The sequence below is a fragment of the Haliotis cracherodii genome, unplaced genomic scaffold, assembly GCF_022045235.1.
Source record: "Haliotis cracherodii isolate W230 unplaced genomic scaffold, xgHalCrac1.p SCAF_10, whole genome shotgun sequence".
NCBI lineage: Eukaryota > Metazoa > Mollusca > Gastropoda > Lepetellida > Haliotidae > Haliotis > Haliotis cracherodii.
In genome coordinates, this window is record NW_027266265.1 from 3306829 (window position 1) to 3328657 (window position 21829).

Here is a 21829-nt window from a genome sequence, read left to right on the forward strand (position 1 = left end):
CATATAAAATGGAAAAACTAAAAGGAAATGGTATTTATCTTCAATAATATTATGATTACATTTCTTGCACTAAAGTAAATCAGTATTGACTTTGACTTTGTAAGGAAAGTGTTGAATACCCAACTTATGACTTAAACATCAGAATTTAAATATTATGCCGATAAGATATTTGTTTGTACATTACTCCATAAAATATTTCTCTCGTTCGAGTACAGACATATGTGGAATCACTGTTTAGAAATGATGAAGAAATAATATTAGCATGCCAATTCTGAAATGCTATGTTTTAACACCTTTGCTTAAAAGTTAAAACATTGTATATAATTTGATATGCTGCCACACTCCTGTGCGATCCAAACATACGTAAATCCGGTTTCTATTAGCATCAAACAAACATGCGTTACCCAGTTGTGGCTTCGTTTTCATCCCGTCATTTCAACATATCATAACATGCTTTTGGCTTCAATATATAATAGATAGCAAACACTTTATGATATTGATCATGTCTACATATTTTGTGAATGTATTCCATTATGGGGGAAAGTGTCTGATTATAATATTCAGACACAAAACACCTCAGAGGGCATCCCATCAAAGAACGCATGTTTTTCATATATTTTTCACTATATTTAGTGCCACTACTGATGAGTTAAATTCAATTGAAAAAATGGTGTTCTCTAACTTCTTTTGAGTGGTATACAATAATGAATACACAAATCAATTGTCAAGACTTGATGCTTGAGTATTGTTCGTAATGTCCACACTCTCTGTTCACGTCTCCAAACCACGCATGAACGTGGCTATAATATTTACAATAAAAAAGGTAGATTTGTTTTGAACAAGCTATAGACCCAATCTAATTAAAATAAGATCTACCGCTACATAAAGATCAGCGGACATCCCTTTACGGATCACATCAGAACGACCTTTACCGAACTTTGACCGACCAATGGAATGACTGATAAAAGACTCGACATTAGCCAATCAGAATGTAGCTTTCTCGTGCTTTACACCACACATTTCAAACTGGCGACGACGCTTCCAAACATATTTTGACAAATTCGCGATTAAATATTTGAAACCTGAACACAACTCACATTCTGGAATGGCTATAGATGGCCTAGATTGTATGGATTCAGTCGTAAAGCCTCAACTATCGTTCGGAATATCCCCTGTTACATGTTTCGAGGTTGTATGATTAGAAAACACATTTCCTCATCTGGTAAGCAACACTCTGATTGGTCGGATGAAATGTCGTTCTGACGTGACCTCTAATGGGATGATCTAATTTTAATGATATTGCAAATGGCCACATACAGATAAAAGAAAGACTATACAACATATCCCTGAATTTTGAGTGAAGAAGAGTGTACACGCATCTTCATATATAATGCATATATCTTTTCGATGCCTTTCACATTCACGTCTTGGTCGGGAATGACGCCTTGACAACCCTGTCTCCTAAAGGGTTAATGGTCCGGACGTTGTTTAGAATATTATCTTCGTGGTAACCACCATGGCTGTCACCATGGTAACCACCAATGAGGTGTCTGAGATGCATCAACTGAAACGAGCAAGTATTATTGTTATTGTCAGTTTGTGATTGCTTTGTTTTTAGAAAAGGTAGCTGGCACCTAACTATCACAGAAGTTACATGACACTAGGTGTTGAGCATCTAGTAGTGAGTGAGTGAGTGGGTGTTTGGTTTGATGCCTCACGTTTGTCATACACCTTGATAAAGAGATAGCCATCATTTGGAATTATTATGCATAGATCTAGATTGGACGCCAAATATGGTTTCTGGGAGGATTCTGTGATTGGGAGATGTTTTCAGATGTTTCCTTTCAAATTGAAACACCCACCAATTTGAGATATTCTTAATACATGTTCGGAAAATTGAAGCACCGAAAATGTTATGACAGAGGACGTAGTATATTATGATAGTTTGATGTGAGGTGTAGCAATTACATCTCAACAGATCATGATCATAAACACACCTGGGTATGAGATAAGCAGATAGCCTCCTCCAGGAGGATCCACGTGACACTTTCATAGCAGGGGGGCGTGGTCAGGGACCCAGGGTATGTCCAGTACTTGTCAACATTACCTATAACAAAGCAGACACTGAGAACTACCTTCCCCGCAGCATTATATAGTCACGTGTCTTGGTTTGGTTGTTATAGTTACGGGATTGTTATAATATTATAATAACATCACTGTGATATTTATCATTGTACATGGGTAAATCCAAAAGGTCAAGGCCAGAGATAATCAATCTCGAGTGTCTGGCAAACAGATATCATTGGGTTCAAAAGTGAAAGTTGTGATGAAAATTAAATGAAAACCAGTGCTGGCGCCAGGTGTTGCAAACACTTTAAGCACTGATCATTTCTGCTAGGGGAGGTGGTACGTCTTATGCCAGATCCAAGTTTTGGAAACGTTGTCCAATGTTTATAAATAGTAGCGCAAGGTGAATTTCTTTTCAAATATCTTGCCATTGTATATATTTGATTATGTACTTCAGTTGTGACATTAATAAATGACCCCTCCTGTAAATCAAAATGAACAAAATGGTAACTGAAATGAGGCAATGCTATTTTCACATCCATGTTTCACGAAAGCATGTGTGTCAACTGTTCTTACCTGGGAGCAGATAGCGGGAGTCGAACATGGTCTTGACGTGGGTCGTCGTGTGCGGGTTGTGGACCTCATGCATCACATCCGTCAGTTTCTTAAATTCTTCATTTGCTTGGCCAACCTGAGATTAGATTTTATCAATGTGTAAGTGTCTTGGATTTAACGAGCGGCCGCTTTGAAGAGTATTCTAGTTGATGTGGGAGGAAAGCACAAAGTTATGCAGGTCTTAGACCTTTACCACTTTGGTGAAACCCACGAGCACGGGCATGGTGCTGACACACCTAGAAACATATTCGGGGTGTACCGGGATTCTAACCCACGAGCTTAAGTGTCTGGCGTGGCAAAGGGACGAACCTCTAACCTAACCTAACCTAACCTAACCTAACCTAGCCATGTGACAAATGTTATATTTGGAATAAAACTTTCTCAGTAAAATACAGATTCTCGTACTTATTATTAAATATAACATGTGTTACATTTGACCACTTTATTAATGGCATTGTGTGTTCATAACCGTAACAATAGCCAAGGTAAACACAATTTTATTGATAACAGATTCTAAGTAATGCCTATCAAACAATTTAGTAACCATAGTGACGGTGATTGAATGTAGCAGATCTCTATTACATATCAGGGCTTTCTACAAAGTAATTGTTTAAACCTTTGTGTCATATCCAAGGTATCAAAAATAATACATTCTTCTACAAGCATGGAAAGACATACGAAGGTTCCAGAAGCTAAGCATTTGTTCTTTTGCCTTTGTTTCCTTTCCATTATGGACGCCAAGTGATTATTTACAGATAATCTTTGCTTACTGTTTTTGACTAAAATGTACATATGAATAATAATGGCGTGGATATCAGTATCCCTTTTCAAAAGTTGATCGGATCTGGAAGGGCAAAGCTCCACGATCTTACGCCCTTTATAATATATGTCTATACAGTAAACTACGGTTATAACGAACTCAAAGGGACCACTAATTTTAGTTCGTTATAACCGTAGATCGTTATAAGCATATGCATATACAGCATATATACAACAAATGGCCGGGACTAACAATAAGTTCGTTATATCGGTCAGTTCGTTATAAGCGTGTTCGTTATAACCGTAGTTTACTGGACAGTGTAAATATAAAACGTCAACGCCAGAAAATAACCAGTTATCCGACAAAACAGATGCCATTGGGCGCAAAAGGCAAAATAGGTGAAACGTATATGACTAGATCCCCGAAAATCTGCGATGACACCAGGTGTTCTTAAAAAGGCTATGTGCTAAACTGAGAGAAACGCAGGTACAATAAACTACGGTTATAACGAACACGCTTATAACGAACTGACCGATATAACGAACTTATTTTTTAGTCCCGGCCATTTGTTGTATATATGCTGCGTATATGCTTATAACGAACTACGGTTATAACGAACTAAAATTAGTGGTCCCTTTGAGTTCGTTATAACCGTAGTTTACTGTAATTCATTATCCTGTAAATGGACATTTATTCATATTCAGCAAATACAAAGTGGGATTTGAATGTGTGAACTTGCTGGAACAGTGTTACCGAGCATTGTTACCCTCTGACTGAAACTTTCGAGTTGTTGTGACAAAGTAGATGTATCTAACATGTGCACGGATATCTTACATGTTAACTGCGCCCTCGTGACGTACGTATGATGTGCAAACCTTTTTCAAAATACCGGATCTGTCTCTGCATGTGTATAGTATTTATTTGAAATGCAATTTACTCAACACGGCATGTGTAGCTTGGAAGCTTTATGTTCATCTAGAAGACATTATTCATGGTTTACACTGTACAAGGTAAACAGTTGCACACCTATTGAACATGCACAAAGGTTTGCTCTCTTACGAAAAAGAACATAAAATTCTCCCTTTTTAAACTCGGATATCCTGGTATATAGATGTATGACTGCTCACATATTACTTGCCCCGTTGGGAGCACGTGAATAAAAGCAGATCCAAGGCAACCTGTACCAGTCGTAATTCACCAAGTCATCGCGAATCACCGCTCAGTCTACAACAAAACACATGCTAGGCGCCTACCGTAAACTGAACCTCTGGTATATTTAAACAGAAAGGTATGTAGGTAGAGTAAGGTGAAATATGGTGATTGTCACGTTCAATATATCACCCATATTGCGACGTAGAAACGTGCGGACACATTATACTGACTCCTGCCGGCCAGTCCTTGTTTTTTCCCCTCAATGCCGAAAAACAAGTATCATCTTTCGACGTATGACGCAGCTAGGGGATCGAACAACCGACCCTCCGCTCTCCGGTCTGAGGAGGCGATCCATGGAGGCGGTTCTGAGAAATAATATAACGCAAACCTTTATGAAAACTCCAAGCACAGCTAGACCATCCTCTTTGTCTGCGGCATCGTCAAAGGTGGAGTATTTTGTAGCATTCCAGTGAACAAAATGTAGCTGAAAAATCATGTATTGCCATATAATTATCTCCAACTATTGACATGACGCAAATGGAAAGCTAAATTAAATATCAAGCCGAAAATATGTACAAATGTCTGCTTTATGTACTACAACGAGTTGAAGGCCAAAGAGGTACAAATCCTTACGCACGCGATTTGTGTCGGTTTTTTGTTGTTGTTTAATGCCACATGCAATATCATTCCAGCTGTATGACAGTGTTCTGTAAATAATCGGGTTGCGACCAGACAATCCAGTGATTGACATCATGAGCATCGATCATCGCCATTGGGAAACGATGACGTTCATCAACAAAGTCAGTGAGTCTGACCACCCGATCCCGCTAGTCGCCTCTTACGACAAGCATAGGTTGCCGTAGATCCAACCCGGATCTTGACGTGTTTCCTTAAACACTCGAATGGGCTTACGAATCATGAGAACATTCACTGTAATTGGTCTCATATAATCAGTCGCAGGGTAAGCACTATAGAAACATGTTTCAGGTGTTAGTAAGCTGCTGGCTGAACTACGTACATACCTCTGCAGAATATTGTTTGCCGTCCACTTTATGCTCCGAGCCCTTCAGGTCGCTGCTTCCCCAATGGAAATGGAACTGTTTCAGATGATATTTCGCATCACCAAGCGGGCCACCACTTATAGCTGTTTTCAAAAATATGTGCATTAGAACAAATGAACAAATATGCAAGAAACTGAAGAAACGAACAAAAATTAACAGAGCCAAAACCAAACCAATTTTCCTATACACTGACAGGCAAAAGAAACTATACGAAACAGGATATTACGATTATCAAAATATGAAATATAACAGTTGAGAAAAGATAAGTGTTATTGCCACGAGATCCGCCTTCGTTTGTGCACAGATACCACCCAAACCATGACGCTACCACAGCCGAATGCCACGACCTCCTGCATGCAATAACGCCGACGGTGAATACGCATTCTGCTGACTGAAGAGTTGGAATCGAGTACCCGTTCTCAGTGTCTGTTCTGCCAAAGGGCTGACTGACCGTGGCCATCTTAATCTTAGAGGTCGACGTTGAGACTTCAAGGCTGTTCCGCTGTACGGTCTGGGGGCACGAATACCATGTTGCCGTAGTCTTCCTCAAGTTTATGACGTGTAGATGCTGTCTTCGTTGGAAGTCGTGACAGATGGTCTTCCTCTCCTGGGCCTTTTCGCGGTATGGCCAGTGTGTAACGGGTCATCATTCTGGTGATTGTTGTGACAAATCGTGACACGTGGTTGTGTGTAGTTCCCATGTGAATCTTACCCTTTCTCTCTCTCTTCTGTCGATAGCCTTGACATGGTTGTTGTGTTGTAATGCCACGGACTGAGTGAGTGAGTATGGTTTTACGCCGCCTTCTTTGCAGTATTCCAGCAATATCACGGCAGGAGACACCAGAAATCACAGCAGACTTCACACATTGTACCCATGTGGGGAATCGAACCCGGGCCTTCGGCGCTACGAGCGAACGCTTTACCAAAATGCTACGCCGTCTCCGCGTTCCATGAATGACTAACAGGTCTGCAGGAACCCATGCTTGTCGTAAGAGGCGACTAACGGCGTGACGAGCGAACCTTTAACCACTAGGCTACCCGACCGCGCCTGGGTGCCACAGTAGACAGCAACACTGCTTGTATACTTCACATATCTAATGGCGTGTCAGCTTATTGTGGAAGAACAACTCAAAGTGAAATTATAAATGGTAAAACCCATGACCACTGACAAAGCGCTGAGAACTCAAGCACCATCATCAGGACGAATCTGGGATTCCAGCTCACGGTCACAGCCACAGGAACGTAACTCCTGTTTCGGCGCCTTCGTCTCGGTCAACAGTATTATAATACGGTGAAAGGACGGTCGTGCAACCCCAGCCTAATCTGTCAGGAAGTATTTAACTTAACATTGCTGTCGTGAATAAAACTACTTACTAGAGGACTCGTCCACATCTGCTTGGAAAGAGTGTCCATTGTTCTCGACCTCCAGATCGTATTGCCGAGTGTGCTCAATTCTCAGGGGATGGTAGCCGAGTTGCGGGTCATATTCAGTCGTTGCAGTTTTAATATCAATAGGCGACTGGTGTGGTCCGGCGGCGGCCTCGTAGTACAGGACCCAGTGTAAAGGCCCTGAAAGGGAATGGCAGAGGGGAGTGTTGAAAACCTCGCATGGATAACTTATATGGATACGGATGTGGGTGAAAGGTGAAAAGAATTTAAAAAATTCCGGAAGAGTTTGAAAATAGTTTTAAGCATTCGTTTCACTCTACATGTTGAAAGTCCGGAGCTAATGAGTCGCGGGTCCCAAGAAGCCTATTTGGTTTCTCCTGTCAGAGAACAAAACGTATTGAAACGCTGAATGTAAAATATGTTGTGTCTAAAACAAAATCCAAGGCCCCAGAGTATAAAAAAGTTGGCATCTTATTTTCCAAAGTGAAAATAATCTTGAACGCGGCGTTAAACGCCATGTAACTTCACCTCAGGTCACCTCACCTCGCGGCACCTGTTATAAAACTTTGACGGAACATCTCCACTCGTATGTTCTAACTGCTTGTTGTAACATCATATCTCAAAATATTATATATTTTGATATCACACAGCTTAAAATTCAAAACAGTATATCTGTTATTCTTATGTATGAAATATATAATAACCATTGCATACAACAAGGATACAATAATTAATACCACTGATTGCTCACTTATTTCCTTTTCGTAGGTAATGTCGGATCACCTTCTCAGTATAACCGCTCATATAAGTGACATTAGTCAAATTATTTCGTGAAATAACTCTCAGACATGCTCACCATCAGCTTCACTGTATCCCCAGCTCATGGTCACGTTGTCAGTACGCGCGTAGTAGTTGACTAAAGGGACGTCGCTAACGGCTTCTATTTAACCATACCATCGTTGATTATAAACAACCCACGTTCACGTAGTTCGCGTTTAGGGACGTCTGACTTTGTCAACGGGAGTATCATGTCACGAGAGTGATGCAAGAAAGGATGGGCGAACCCCCGCGGTTGAGTTGATGGGACAAGAAATAGGACAGTATGTTCAGCTCAATTGAACATTGCCTTCTGGGGCGTGTACGAAAACGCGCGCAGCACTTATCCCACGCCCTAGGGAATCATTCATACCATGACGAAGTCTCATCAACAAGAGGTTGCTTCTCTTCGATTAACATAGATGTTTGCTGGAATTTAGAAATTCTGTAACCAATGGCCAGAAAAATCAATACATACAAGACCGAAATGATTATCCGAACTAAACAAAACTTAATTGAATTAATTGAATTCAGTCACAACCAGTCACTGCCACAACCCCTCTCTCTCATCTCTCTCTCTCTATATATACATATAATCTCTTTCTCATCTCTCTCTATATATATACACATATAATCTAATCTCTCTCTCTTTCTTTCTCTCTCACTGTCTCTCTCTCTCTCTCTATAAATATATATATATATATACATATATACAATCTCTCTATCTCTCTCATCTCTCTCTCTATACACATATAATCTCTCTCTCTCTCTCTCTCTCTCTCTCTCTCTCTCTATATATATATATATATATATATATATATATATATATATATACATATAATCTCTCTCTCCCTCTCTCGCTGTGCAGAGTTGCACGCCAGAAACCTATGATTGTGGGTTCGAGTCCCGGTTCGCCCCAAATACGTTTCTAGGTTTGTCAGCACCATACCCGTGCTCGTGGGTTTCACCGAAGTGGTAAACGTCTGAGACCTGCATCACTTCGGGCTTTCCTCTCACATTTAGCTGACACGCCTTGATATGACTGGAATACTGTTAAAAGCGGCGTTAAACCCAACTTACTCACTCACTCACTAATTTATATATACACAGCTGCTCTGTCTAAATGGTGGTACTTACTTACTTACTTACTTACTTTGGAGATTTAACGTGCGCTTTCCGACTGATGCGTATTTCGTACATGGGCCCGGCCAGGCCATTTAATGTGTTTCCGAAAGGGGCGAAGGTGGTCTGTGCAACCCAAGAGGGGGCTTTAGGGGTTGCTTATATAGAATTTGGGAATTTTGAGATTTGGAATAGATGCCGATGGGGTTGGGGAGGAGAACTAAGGGAGCTGGGTTTGGTGGATGTTTGTTTGTTTATGTGATTTTGATTTGGTAGGTTTTTATGTTTTTAGATGCGTTTTATTAGTTCCGTTTTGATTAAGAATACGCCTAAGGCCTTGAAGTTTTCTAGTTTATTTTGTGGGTTTAGTATTGCTTCTAGAGTGAGAGCCTTGTTTAGATTGAGGGTGGTTTGTAATGCGGTTCGATGTGTGAGGTAGTGTGTGCAGTGGATGAGTGCGTGTTCTGGGGTTTCTAGTTGTTTGCAATGTGGGCAGTTACCTGTAGTGTGTTTTTTTATTTTTTTTAGGTGGTGATTTAGGTTGGTGTGTCCTGTTTGGAGTTTAGTGATTACTCTGTCGATTTTTTTTGATGGATGGAGAATTTTTAGTTTGGTTAGTGGTTTGCTGAGCACTTTTTTGATTTGGCTATTTGAGTTTAGATATAGGTTATGCCATTTTTGTGATTTTTTGCTTGTTTACACTTTTAATTTCTGATTTTGAGATGGGTAAGTTTAAGCTTATTTCTGGGATTTTGAGGGATAGTTTAGCTGCTTTATCGGCGTTTTCATTACCGTATATTCCTACGTGGGCGGGTATCCACAAGAAGGTTATTTGTTTGCCTGCCTTAGTTAGGTCGTTGGAGCTTTTAAGTATTTGATTTATTAATTTAGGTTGGTTTTTGGAGGGCTTGCAGTCCACTTAGGGAGTCGGTAGGTATTAGGATTTTATTTTGGTTTTTGGAAATTGATTGTGGAGGGCTGAGGCCATGCCCATTAGTTCTGCCGTGAATATTGATTGGTTATTTGGGAGTCGGAAGGATTGTGTGGTTTTAGTTGGTTGTGTGGTATGGACTCCGAAACCCGTGTGTTTGGAGGTCAGATCTGAGGATTCGTCCGTGTAAATGTGACATCAATTTGGCCAATTTTTGTGTATGTATGCTAGTGTGGTAGTTTTAGCTATGTTTGGGTCGGTTTGTTTATTTATTTGGCTAGCTAGTGTTGTGTCTATTTTGAGTATTTTAAGTTTAGGGGTGAAGATATTTGATTGTTTGCAGTTTTGTTTAAGATTTTTAATTTGGTTTTCATTTAGGTAGTTTGTTATTCTTTGGGATATTGTGGTAAGTAAGGGGTGTTTACGAGCTAGAGCTTGGTTTTTAGGGCTGATGTTTTGGTTTATTAAGTTTTGGATGAGAGGGTTTGATTGGGACACGGCCCAGAAATTTAAGCTTAGCTGTTCCCTGCGTAGACTTAGTGGCATTTCTCCTGTTAAGGCCTGAAGTGAGGTGTAGGAGGTGCCATGTTGGGTGCGTGTAATGAGTTTGAGTGCCTGATATTGTATTGAGTCAAGTTTTTTAGATAGAGAGTTGTTTAGGGTGTTGTATATGGCGCAGCCGTAGTCTAGTTTTGATCTAATTAGGGATATGTAGAGAGAGAGGAGGGTATCTTTGGAGGCTCCCCAGTTAGAGCCAGTTAGGCATCTTAGGGTGTTTAGGTCTTTACTGCATTTAGTTGTTAGGTTTTGGATTTGAGCATCCCAGGTGAGATGTTCATCGAAAATAAGTCCTAAGAATTTGGTTTGTTTTTGAAATTTGATTGTTTGATTGTTTAGCTGGAGGATTGGGAGGCGGGTTTCATGTTTTTATGTTTGAATACTATTCCTGTTGTTTTTTCTGAGTTAAGGGAGAGAAAATGGTGGTTTCAGATACCAGACTTAAGTACCCGTTTACTTTAAATAGTTGTGAAATGTTAGGTTGAGTGACATTGTATATAAGTCCTATCTAAATATAGTCTCGATCTTTTGTCCCTTTTAAGAGTAGTTCGAATCCCTGCGTCACCGCATCCTTGACGTCAGTATTGACATACTTTCAGTTTCACATTCGTCTTGTCCCAGTAACCCACTGAGTGGGTCTTCAACAGAAGCGTGATTTACTGAACACAGTTAAGGCTTGTAACACAAAACACCTCCAAACGTCACTCGCATACCTCATAAAGCAAGCTCCATTCGCCTGTAAACAGGATCTAACACAGCATCTCCCGATGTCTCTGTGCCTCACATTACAGCAAAGTGGAGAGGATTTAATGACAGCAAATTGTAAAGGATTCAATTCAGCAAAAGAGGTTTGAATTACAAATTGTAGACGTATCAATTACTCACAAAGTGTTTTATCAAAGTGTTATCGTACTGCAGATGGTGTTTTCATCACGTCCTGAAGTAGGATGAATCTTATAAACAAAATACTCGAGTAAACGAGGATGTCAACCTCTCTGTGACATCACGATACCTATCTCAAAAGGGAACAAAACGTGAATGTATTTTAAGACGAATGCTATCAGTAGACAACAAAATGGGAAATATACACTGCCTGGCGATCTACACAAATGGGATGAAACAAGTACAGGTTAGCTCGGAGAATACGACATCTGAGTGAGGCTTCCATGTTAAACTTGGGCATGATTGGCTAGCACTATGAAACCGGCTTTAGTCCGTAGAGGTACAAGCAACAGGGGACAATGTGCCAATATATTTGTTCCAATTAATCATTCAGCCTCGACAGCCTCGACAGTACGTCTTTCCTCTACAGGGTATGTAACAAGTCATTAATATACATGCACTTGTGGCACAAGTCTGTAATGACATCGAACAGGTGTATGTCACGGATATGAGGACTGATGTAAGGGTAGTATCACCTGTTATGTACTATCAATACGCATGTCATGAATAAAACTAGATAAAACTATCCTTAATTTGGTGGGTGGGTGCAGATAGTGACGTGCTATCCGCTGATGTCTGGTCTTACTGAGGCTTCTATCACGAGAATTTTAAATGTCAAGTTAGATTTAGACGATGTATTCTCCCCAACCGTTCGTTGTGTGGCACCTTAACATCGCTGTCTTTAAATGAACCATACAATGATACAATTTACATTTAAGAATATTACAATCCAATGACTGGACTATGATGTATATGGTTTTTGTGTTAATATGGTTGTGGAACATAATGGTCGATATTAAACTTGTACATTGTATATAGACCGCCGTCATATAGCTGGAATATTGCGGCGTTAAACAACAAACAAACAACATTGTATGCACTAATATTGTTAATTATAGAACAATATGCACGACATAGTTGTATATAGAGTGGTGTTGTCATTTGTTGAACTCTATAATCGACATTAAGATTCGAACCACACTTAATTGGAATAGTTGGGCATTGTGTTAGATCCGTACGTTATCTGTAGGAATAGTTGGGCATTGTTTTAGATCCGTGCGTTATCGGTAGGAATAGTTGGGCATTGTTTTAGATCCGTACGTTATCTTTGGGAATTGTTGCGCATTGTTTTACACTACTGCCGAAAAGTTCATTCCCATAACACGCGTTGAGAACGCGTGTGCCATGCGTGTAACACGGGATCGGGCTTCAGTTGAAGTTGGAAAATATATCAAATGGATAGTGAGATAAATCAAAACAGTGAGATGTGAATCTTGAGTTAATGAGCGGCCATTGACCTGTGTTCACCAGACCATAAACACAAGGTCGGCCCGTCTTAATTAGTGTTAGGTTGCTGGACTTTTATGGCATGAACCATTCCACTAGGGTCCAGTCTAGCCATTGTGGCTACCCGACAGTAGAACAGTAGTGAGTTTAGAAGCGAGGTTTATTGCTAGGGGAATCCCCGAGTTGACACGATTGTCGCGGGTTGGTAAATGATCGCCATTAATGAAGTGATTGTTTGTGGATTGCGCACATATTCGTTTTAAGTTTTGCCCACGTGAGTCATTCAGGGTGACTGCAAATACTCTTAACGTTTTTCGTTCGCCAAATTTATGCTTTAGATAGTACAATTATGATAGAACAGTCATCACTGCTTATGTCTTATTATTTCACGTAGGAATATGTCCCATTTTCCCACACCCCACTTTCTGTTTGGTATTTTGTAGAATTATTAAGAGAAAGTTTTGTGTGGGACTTAACATTTATCACTAATTCTAAGAGGATATTGGAAATGAATATGAACAGCCATTTTGTCTCACTGTTGATAGAATTTTAGATCTTTACAATCACCGGGTATGACCATGTAGACAGGATCTCGCTAGGGTTTGTGATTTTTACATTTGCCCAATGACCATGGTGAGTATTGTTGGGGATACCAAAGGTGACAGTTTACTATTAGAGGAAATTGGTTGTGAGTAATTATACCATTTGGATAGGATATCTTTAGTATTTTAATCCTTTATTTCTCTGTGGGTAATCCTTTCACGTTGATGGAAGTAAGTCACTCAACCAGGTCATGACAATGGTTATGCGCAAGGCTCGGAATCGCGAATGGAGGCTGGACATGCAGCATACAGCATTTCCAGTGTAGGCTGGCACCTCGTCTTTTTTCACTCGGCGTAAAACCATGCTCACTCACAGTAACTGATAATCATCTGCATTGTGCTGGCAAATTTGGGATAAACCTGTGACGATCAAACTTAGTTAGAATCCTTGTTTATCTGTGACATCTTCCAACTGGTGACATTTTAGTAAACTTGAAAAGTGATGATGAATTTTAATAGTCATTTTATTATAGTTTTTCAAATTGTAAATAAAACTTTGATAAAATCTGGGAAAATGTATTGTCTGTGGGTAAGTTTATATGTCACGTCACATCAGCATTTTTTCAGTTATGTTGCGGCGAAATAATTGCCAGCTTTTGGGACTACATGTAACATGGCAGCTTTTGTATTTCTTATACAGGTACTTGACTGCCTCAGTAGTGCATGATCAATTAGAATTTTTAATTGTGTAAACAAATCAGTCAAGTTTGCAACAGTAGATGAATAAGTTGATAAATTTGGACCGCAGTTACCGATTAAAAACTTAAGACATAGAGACAGGTCGTCGATATATAACAAACGTTACGGTCCTGTTAAGACGATTGACAGTTAGAACGTTGGAGTAAATGACCCTTTATTGTAGGGTCAATCGCTTTTGGCATGTTTAAACTCACTTTAAGGCACATGACAAGTCAAAGCTGACCGTCCTGATTACGTTCTTATGTTTGACAGCAACTATGCCCATGGATTTGAGAGAAAGATATGATTTTTACCTTGATGTTATTACAATAAGCGAAAATGTCTTCAAAGTCCACAGTTCGTTTATAGCACAAAAATAAATGTGTTAAAAATCGACGTTTTCTTTGATTGCGCACAATATTTGAACTGTATTGCTGTAAATAATCTAGCCTGCTGCCTATGTAACTTAAACAACTTTATGTAACTTTAACTTTATGTATGATCTTCATATGCCACGTCTTATGACCTCTATTATCCCTGCTGACGTTATCATAATGTTCAATTTCAGTCAGGCACTCCAAGCGTGAATAAGTATTATACATGTGTTGATAAACCACACTGACGCATATACATTTTTGTAGATATGAAACATTCTAGCTAGTTAATTATGGATACACTGGGCACATATACATAAGAAAATCCCGTGACCGATGAATTGGTACCTTGATATGCAACAAGAAAGAAACTTGTTTATTTCCAGGCCATCCTGATCATCGTTTACTCCTACTTCATGCATGGTTAGAGGCAAGATCAAAGGCACCGCCCAGCATTTATTAGACAACAGACAGGGTTGTCTGTTTCGCTTTGAACCACCATCCCCACCCTGTCGGTAGGGGTTATCTAATCGGTGAGCACATAATTGTGTCCAGTCTACCGCGGGGTTTGATGCGGTGTCAGTGTCGAAAGGTTTTCTGGTAGTTGTGCAAATATGCGTTGTATATCGTATATTTTTGTTACTAACTATCCTCTTATTTGCTAAAAGAAAACGGATATTACCAACAGTAAGTTAGCCACCTGGCATATCCACTGCCTGCTACATTCCTTATATAGGCTAAACGGTCCTGTTTGTGTGTACTAGACGTAACATCCGAAGATGAATAAAGTCAATTTTAAGACAGTACAGACTATGGAGCAGAAAGGTAATATGTCCAGAACGCATCTGCTGTGTATAAGAGGATGTCTATGAAATGAAATGTTATAACGTTAGATCGCGAGGGTGAAACATTAATGTAGATACACGAGAGTTGGGACACTGGCTGTGTAACACCAAGAATTGCGGTTTGAAATCAGTCACTGACATTAGAGATGATGTTAATCAAACACACAATTTTGCTTTCATATGAAGCATTATGAGAACTGGGGAGCCAATTGCACGTATAACACGCATTCACACACGGAAGAAATTTATAGTTGATATTGTATATTTTTCAATCAATCTGAACACATGTATATCAAAATAACAAATAAACAAGTCCATGGAAAATGCTTTGTTGCACGATAATGTTTTTTTTGCTTTCACTTTGACATTATATATCATAACAGAGTAGGAGAAGGTTTGGGATTCCTCTTGAAAGTACTAAAATAACAACTGTTGTTTACTGAACAGAGAGTTTTTATGATAAAAACATTGACTATTAACTTCTTCTCTCATTTTCCAATGTAGTTCACTTCAAATATATTCTCTTTTTCTAAACTGTTAAAAAATGTTAACATTTTTAACAAGACGCTAACTACAGGTTCAGCCATTTCCAATTTCCTCCACTAGTTATTGGAAACGTTCAGGAAAATATTTCCTTTCTCCCTTAATCCCATCTTACATGCATGTAAAACAAATACTAAGTGAGAGCTTTTTATAATCCATACAATAAACTTATGTCCATTCATTATGATATTGATGGGTGTAGGAAACAGTAGGTGTAGGAAAGAGACCCAACCATCATAAAGTAATTAGGGTCCAATAAAAACAATGCTCCACCTAACCTCATAAACATGATAACTAAAAGTCGCTAGACTAGAGACGTTTAATGTCAAATCACAAAAAAACACCATTTGAATAGCAATAACATTTAACAGGACCATGTATTCTCTTAACAACATCGCAAAACATTGTGTAGAAGCCACAACAGTACTCATATTTTCCAACAAAATCACATCTAAAAATGAGACATCAGCAAGTACATCTAATAAAATGCGTATTAACATTTTTCGTCAGGAAATCAAAAGGTTATCTCCTTGTTACCACCTCCAGGTTCAGCTTTACATAGGTCAAAAGAGTGACGAACGGGGTGCACACGGGTTGCGTAACGCGTTGCCCATGCGTGTAAGGGGAATGTACTTCTAGGCAGTAGTGTATATCCGTAAGTTATCTGTAGGAATAGTTGGGCACTGTTTTAGATCCGTAGGTTATCTGTAGGAATAGCTGGGCATTGTTTTAGTATCACTTATATCGTATATTTACCTTATCGGTCTCAGACGTTTACCACTTGGTGAAACCCACGAGCACGGGTATGGTGCTGACAAACCTAGAAACATAATCGGGTCGAACCGGGATTCGAACCCACAATCATAGGTTTCTGGCGTGCCCAAGGGACGCAACTTTGCACAGCGAATCGCGGCGCCTTAGACGACTGGGCCACCCGTGCCCCCTCTAGGATAGAAGGTAGGTAGGATAGAAGTGTCCAGCGACGTATCTTTGCCGTAAGAGGCGTCTAAATGAATGGGGTTATCGGGTTCTGCGACTTAGCTGATTGCGTGTCAACGTATCCCAATTGCATGGATGAATCAAAAGGAAGTCATTCACTGGACTGTCTGATTTGTAATCGATTATTTAGAGATCGCCGTCATTTAGCTGAAATGTTGCTGAGCGAGGCGTTACAGAACAAAAATAACTAAAGAATCAAGCACTGTTATCTCCCATTACCAGAACTAACAACTGGTTTCAATGGCAAAGCTAAAGCAAACCACGCGCCTCCGATTCAGAACATTATCGTTTACCTCCTTGTGTTTCCTTAAGACTTGTTTGAAATTAGTATGTTTCTTACTACATGTTGCCTGGGTGGTTGATTGTCACTCTACCCTGACGGATCGTCGTCATTGTTGCCGCATGCTGGTTTCTATGGCGATTATTTGGTAACAGTGCGGCGTGAAACAACATTCACTCACCCGCTGTATACAATATATATAGAACAAACGTAGATACGGCGCAGTAAATCACAAAATCAATGTTTTTTGCAGACGTATTTATTTAACTTAAGTTTCTATTTGTGCATGTGACAATACTGATAGAGCAGCTTAGTCAGTGCTCCTTGAGGAGAAAGACAAAATATGAATAATTAATATTTTGAACATTATTCTCATGGCTACAAGGCATTATTCTAATAAATATATAGTATAGTAAACATTTCAAAACAGCTTCTTCGTTTGCTCTTATTAGAAGCTAAAGTTGTATTTATCTGTAAATATGTGACCAGCTTTCGCCTATGTTAGCAACAAATTTATTGGAATCTGGGTGAATGACGTTTATCCGAGTGTTACAAACAGCAACGCCTACATTCATCTCTCACAGATACAAGTGCTGGTGCAGTTTCTGCTGTTTATTCTAGCTATGGCACATGGTTGACAATATTATATTAAAAACTTGAAGTGAATAGAGTAAACTAGTGTTCCTGCAGATAAACTACAGGTCCGATCCGATGTCCATCTCGATCCATTCACCGCATCATTTAAAGGACGCTTTCACCACCCTGTCTCCAAGAGGCATGGTGGGCCGGAAGTTGTTTTCAAGGTGGCCGCCATGTGCATCTTTCAGGTGTCTCAGACTCTTCAGCTGCAACCAAGGAGGTTAGTTTCAAAACAACACCGAAAGGATACCAGTTTGGTTGTGACGTGTCAGAGTTTTTTTTCTATATGACCCATTAAAGGATATCAGCTAACCAACACTTTTGATTAAGATGTGTTTACAGTTTGTATACTGTATACTTGTACATAAGCAATTTTCTATTTTCAGTTTCTGGCGTCTCTTACTATTTGTTTCACTGACAAAATAGAATACGATTGTGCGTTGTAAGTTAAGGAATGATATGTAAGATTAATGTGCCAGTGAGAACTCTCACGTTGCGGATCACTGGTAATAAACCAAAGCACTGTTGGAGTTTACATCAAGTACATACGGAGCTGTGAAAGTGATCAGTTCTAATTGAGAAACTAATTCGTGTTTCACTCAGCTGACACAACATCACCTTATTCCCGGATACAACACTGAAGATACTGAACTGTTAAATGATTGTAGAAATAAGGAACAAACCTGGTGCTCAGACACGTGAATGGGTTCTGCCATTACTATCCACGTGACACTTTCCGACAAAGGGGGCGTGGTCAGAGATCCAGGGTAGGTATAGTACTTTGTTGTGTCAGCTGCAAGACAACAGACATCAAATGTACATTTTGACAGCATTGTCAGTAAGGCCACTCACACACATGGATACTTTACACACATAGTATTCCTGGGGAAATAGGCATCTAGTTGATTATCTTAGTTTTAAGATTCGCCCAGTCGACTTGTGTCTGGTCCATGGCTTTCAACCACAAGTTTATCTGATGCACTCACTCACTCACCCACTGGCTCACATCATGCCATATTCTTCCGAAAGAACTTACATGGCAGCAGTTTAGATAGATGAAAACCATGTTTCATATGAGTGCTGGTGTGTGCTTTCTCAACTTTAGACATCAGTTCGCACAGTTTTTCGAATTCTTTATGTTCGTGTTTTCCTTCCTGAAATGATCAATCCTAAATTAAAATGGAAAGCACATGGATCTATAGAATTAAAATGGTTAAATTGGCATTTGTTTAAGTTTGATGTGGTCATTCACGAAACATGTAACGTTTCGCTTACATCTTTTCAACTTTGCTGAAGATAAGTTCAGACAGGTCTTACATTTTGCAAAGAAAGAATTGGTATACAAACATGAATACCATAGATTTGTAGCCTTTGAACAGTGAACATTGTGACCTTCGTATCAAATAGGTGACCATTTATCAACAGCTATTCACTATTTCAGGAGAGTGATTTACTTGGGTAACAGTACTTAATAGTGAAACCAACGCCAAAGGAAACAAAATAATAAAAAATAGTGTACAACCTCGATGAAAACTGCAAGCACCGCCAGGCCTTTCTTCTGGGAAACAGCCTCCTTAAATGTTCCGTATTTCTTGGGGTCATAGGTCACGAAATGAAGCTGAAACATCATTGATACTGTCGTTATTATCTTTCACATTATTCAGTTGCTATCAGAGCAATTTAATATGTAATGCACGCCAGAATCAACGCCACCGAATTATCTGCCGAAACAGATCTTGCGTAAAAGGCAGAATAATGTTGGCAATTATCCTGCTCTACTAGTAGCACCCGCCACTCACGCAAATTCATTGAACAACCCCGTGCCGGTGGTTAAAGAGACGTGAAACTGAATGTAAAACATTTGCAAAAGGTCCTTTAGATTCCACGTTCATGTCATGTTAACAATAGACTAGGTACATTTGCCGCAAACATGTTCTTCACCGTTATGTCAAGATACAAATTAGATTGCTTGTTGAACCACCCACCTCTGCGGCATGATGTTTCCCATCAACCGTATGTTCTGACCCGATGTTGTCGGTGACTCCCCAGTGGAAGTGGAACTGCTTCAAATGGTATTCCTCTTTCTCCAGGATTCCACCAGTCAAAGCTTTAATAGTATAAAGTATACACATGTAGGGGAAGGAAACTAAAACAGATGTTGGTCATACTTACTGGCTTTAAAATGAAGACATTAAGTAGTCATTGTGTAAGATATATATAACACGAACAATAACACAGATAGATTATTTAGATACTTTCTAGATTTACGTGGAAACATTACTTTTTGAATACCCATAGCAGAGTTTAGGTTCAAACCGTTAAGCAGCTGTAACGGAAACTATTATTATACCAAGATAATGGAAACAACACGAGGTTTCAATCCACATTAACATGCCTCCTAAACAGTTTTAAAATGAACAAGACCCTTACTCGAATGTTCCTCTATTTCCACTTCAAAGGAGTGTCCATTGTTCTTTACTTCGGGGTGATGCTCCTTCTCGAAGTCAATGTGCAGGTGATGTTCGTGGAGTTTGTGATCAAATTTAACCAATTCAGTTTCGATGTCGATAGGAGACTGGTGGTGTCCCCCTGCATTGGGGCATGTCAGGATCCAGTGGGTAGGTCCTTCAACAATAGAGAGGACTCGTGAGAGTAGCTCATGAGTGTGAGCGTGACCATAACCAGACTTTGGTGATAATTTAAGGTTTGAAAGAAACACACTATTTCGAATGATTACATTGTTTTGAAATGTTCTGTTCACATCTATGTGTGTATGTATTCAAATACAGCGAAGCAAGCTATAAGTGATAATAAAGAATATAGTTTGAGCAAACAACTGAAAATATTAAAATGTGTTGTTGAATTTTGATTAGGAGTAAAACAATTAAAGCCCTTACCGTCCTCAGGTCCGTAGCCGAATTCCATGATGATGTCCACGACGTGTGTTAGTCACTGAATACAGTGTGGCGTTTGTGGCTCCTATTTAAGCTACACAGAGGCCACGCCCCCTTCACATGCGCAGGTATATCAGTAGTTTATTGCTGTTGGTTGGTACATGATTTTGGTGCAGGTTAGCAGTTGAAACCATAGTCGTGTTAAGTTCGTAATTACTATGCGCTTAATGTGTCAAAAATACGAGATTTTTCGACATATTTTAGTGAGGAATGTTTTGAATATGGTTCATGTTGAACATTGGTACAGTTCTCCCTGTTTATGAAATAAGTATTCCCCTGCAAAGAAAAATCAGTCTTTGTGAATGGGTAATAATCCCGCTTTGATTAGTGATGAAGTCATATCAGGGAGTGTGATCTTTATATGGACCTGAGAAAGATATCATTTTGATTTTGATGACTCAATGTTGTCCGATCAAGGTTTAAATTTGGGTTAGTTTTCTGAGAATTAAACCAATGAAGCAACTACGTACAGCAAAATGTGTCCTCGCAACAGCCAGAAGTGGAGAAACAAAGAAAGAAATAGAGGGACAAAGGAAGAACTAGAGAGGCAAAAATTAGAAGTAGAGGGACAATGGGAAAAATAGAGTCTAAGAAAGACAAACAAATTGAGACAAACAGAAACAAAGAAAGAAGTAGAGAGTCACAGGAAAGGGTAGCCGTGCAATAAAGAAGTAAAACGTCAATGGAAAATATGAGACATAAAGAAAGATGTAGCAAGTAATTAATATGGACAAAAAAGAAGCCGAAAAACAAAGAGAGAGAGAGAGAGAGAGAGAGAGAGAGAGAGAGAGAGAGAGAGAGAGAGAGAGAGAGAGAGAGAGAGGGAGGAAAAAGAAGAGAATAGAAGAAACATAGAGACGAGGAAAGAACTGGTGGGATAAAGAAATGACTAACGAGATAAAGGAAGGACGAGAGAGACATAGAGAGAAGGAGAGGGACAAAGTGAAGTAAAAGGACAATGGAATCAAGGGTTTGGATGAGATGGCGTTACAAAGAGAGATATAGAGAAAAACAAATAGAGAGTCAAAGAAAGAAGAAGAGAGACAGAGTGAAGTAGAAGGACAATGGAATCAAGGGTTTTCAGACCAAAAATCTATCCCCTTCAGCAAATGACCAATGTGACCAACACAAATTACCATGCGTCACTGTATTGTACGTGTGTAGGATCAGACACCTTTTGATATACACGTCTATTAAGTGTGGAAATGAGATAAA

General features: G+C 39.5%; 2 protein-coding genes across 2 annotated transcripts; both read right to left on the reverse strand.

The window, feature by feature from the left end:
• Positions 1-1420: 1420 nt before the first annotated feature.
• On the reverse strand, positions 1421-7934 carry LOC139445170 (carbonic anhydrase 1-like). The gene is made up of 7 exons (XM_071226293.1): positions 7901-7934; positions 7030-7224; positions 5617-5738; positions 4983-5078; positions 2644-2758; positions 1998-2107; positions 1421-1564 (listed from the first exon to the last, which is right to left on the reverse strand). The coding sequence occupies exons 1-7, from the start codon at positions 7926-7928 to the stop codon at positions 1421-1423; spliced, it is 810 nt and encodes a 269-aa protein (XP_071082394.1). The 5' UTR covers positions 7929-7934.
• Positions 7935-17758: 9824 nt separating this feature from the next.
• LOC139445179 (carbonic anhydrase 7-like) lies at positions 17759-20585 on the reverse strand. The gene is made up of 7 exons (XM_071226305.1): positions 20558-20585; positions 20091-20285; positions 19646-19767; positions 19183-19278; positions 18697-18814; positions 18344-18453; positions 17759-17866 (listed from the first exon to the last, which is right to left on the reverse strand). The coding sequence occupies exons 1-7, from the start codon at positions 20583-20585 to the stop codon at positions 17759-17761; spliced, it is 777 nt and encodes a 258-aa protein (XP_071082406.1).
• Between the last annotated feature and the right edge of the window lie 1244 nt (positions 20586-21829).

Bases quoted from the DNA above. Each gene is read 5' to 3' on its own strand.
- LOC139445170 (XM_071226293.1), bottom strand. From the start codon at position 7,928: ATGAGCTGGGGATACAGTGAAGCTGATG. The intron at 5,739-7,029 runs GTAAGTAGTTTT...TTTTGAAAACAG, and splicing joins AGATGTGGACGAGTCCTCTA to CTATAAGTGGTGGCCCGCTT. The intron at 1,565-1,997 runs GTGTGTTTATGA...TGCTCGTTTCAG, and splicing joins TCTGCTTATCTCATACCCAG to TTGATGCATCTCAGACACCT.
- LOC139445179 (XM_071226305.1), bottom strand. From the start codon at position 20,585: ATGGAATTCGGCTACGGACCTGAGGACG. The intron at 18,815-19,182 runs GTTGTACACTAT...TGATCATTTCAG, and splicing joins TGCTTGCAGTTTTCATCGAG to GAAGGAAAACACGAACATAA. The intron at 17,867-18,343 runs GTTTGTTCCTTA...CCTTGGTTGCAG, and splicing joins TTCACGTGTCTGAGCACCAG to CTGAAGAGTCTGAGACACCT.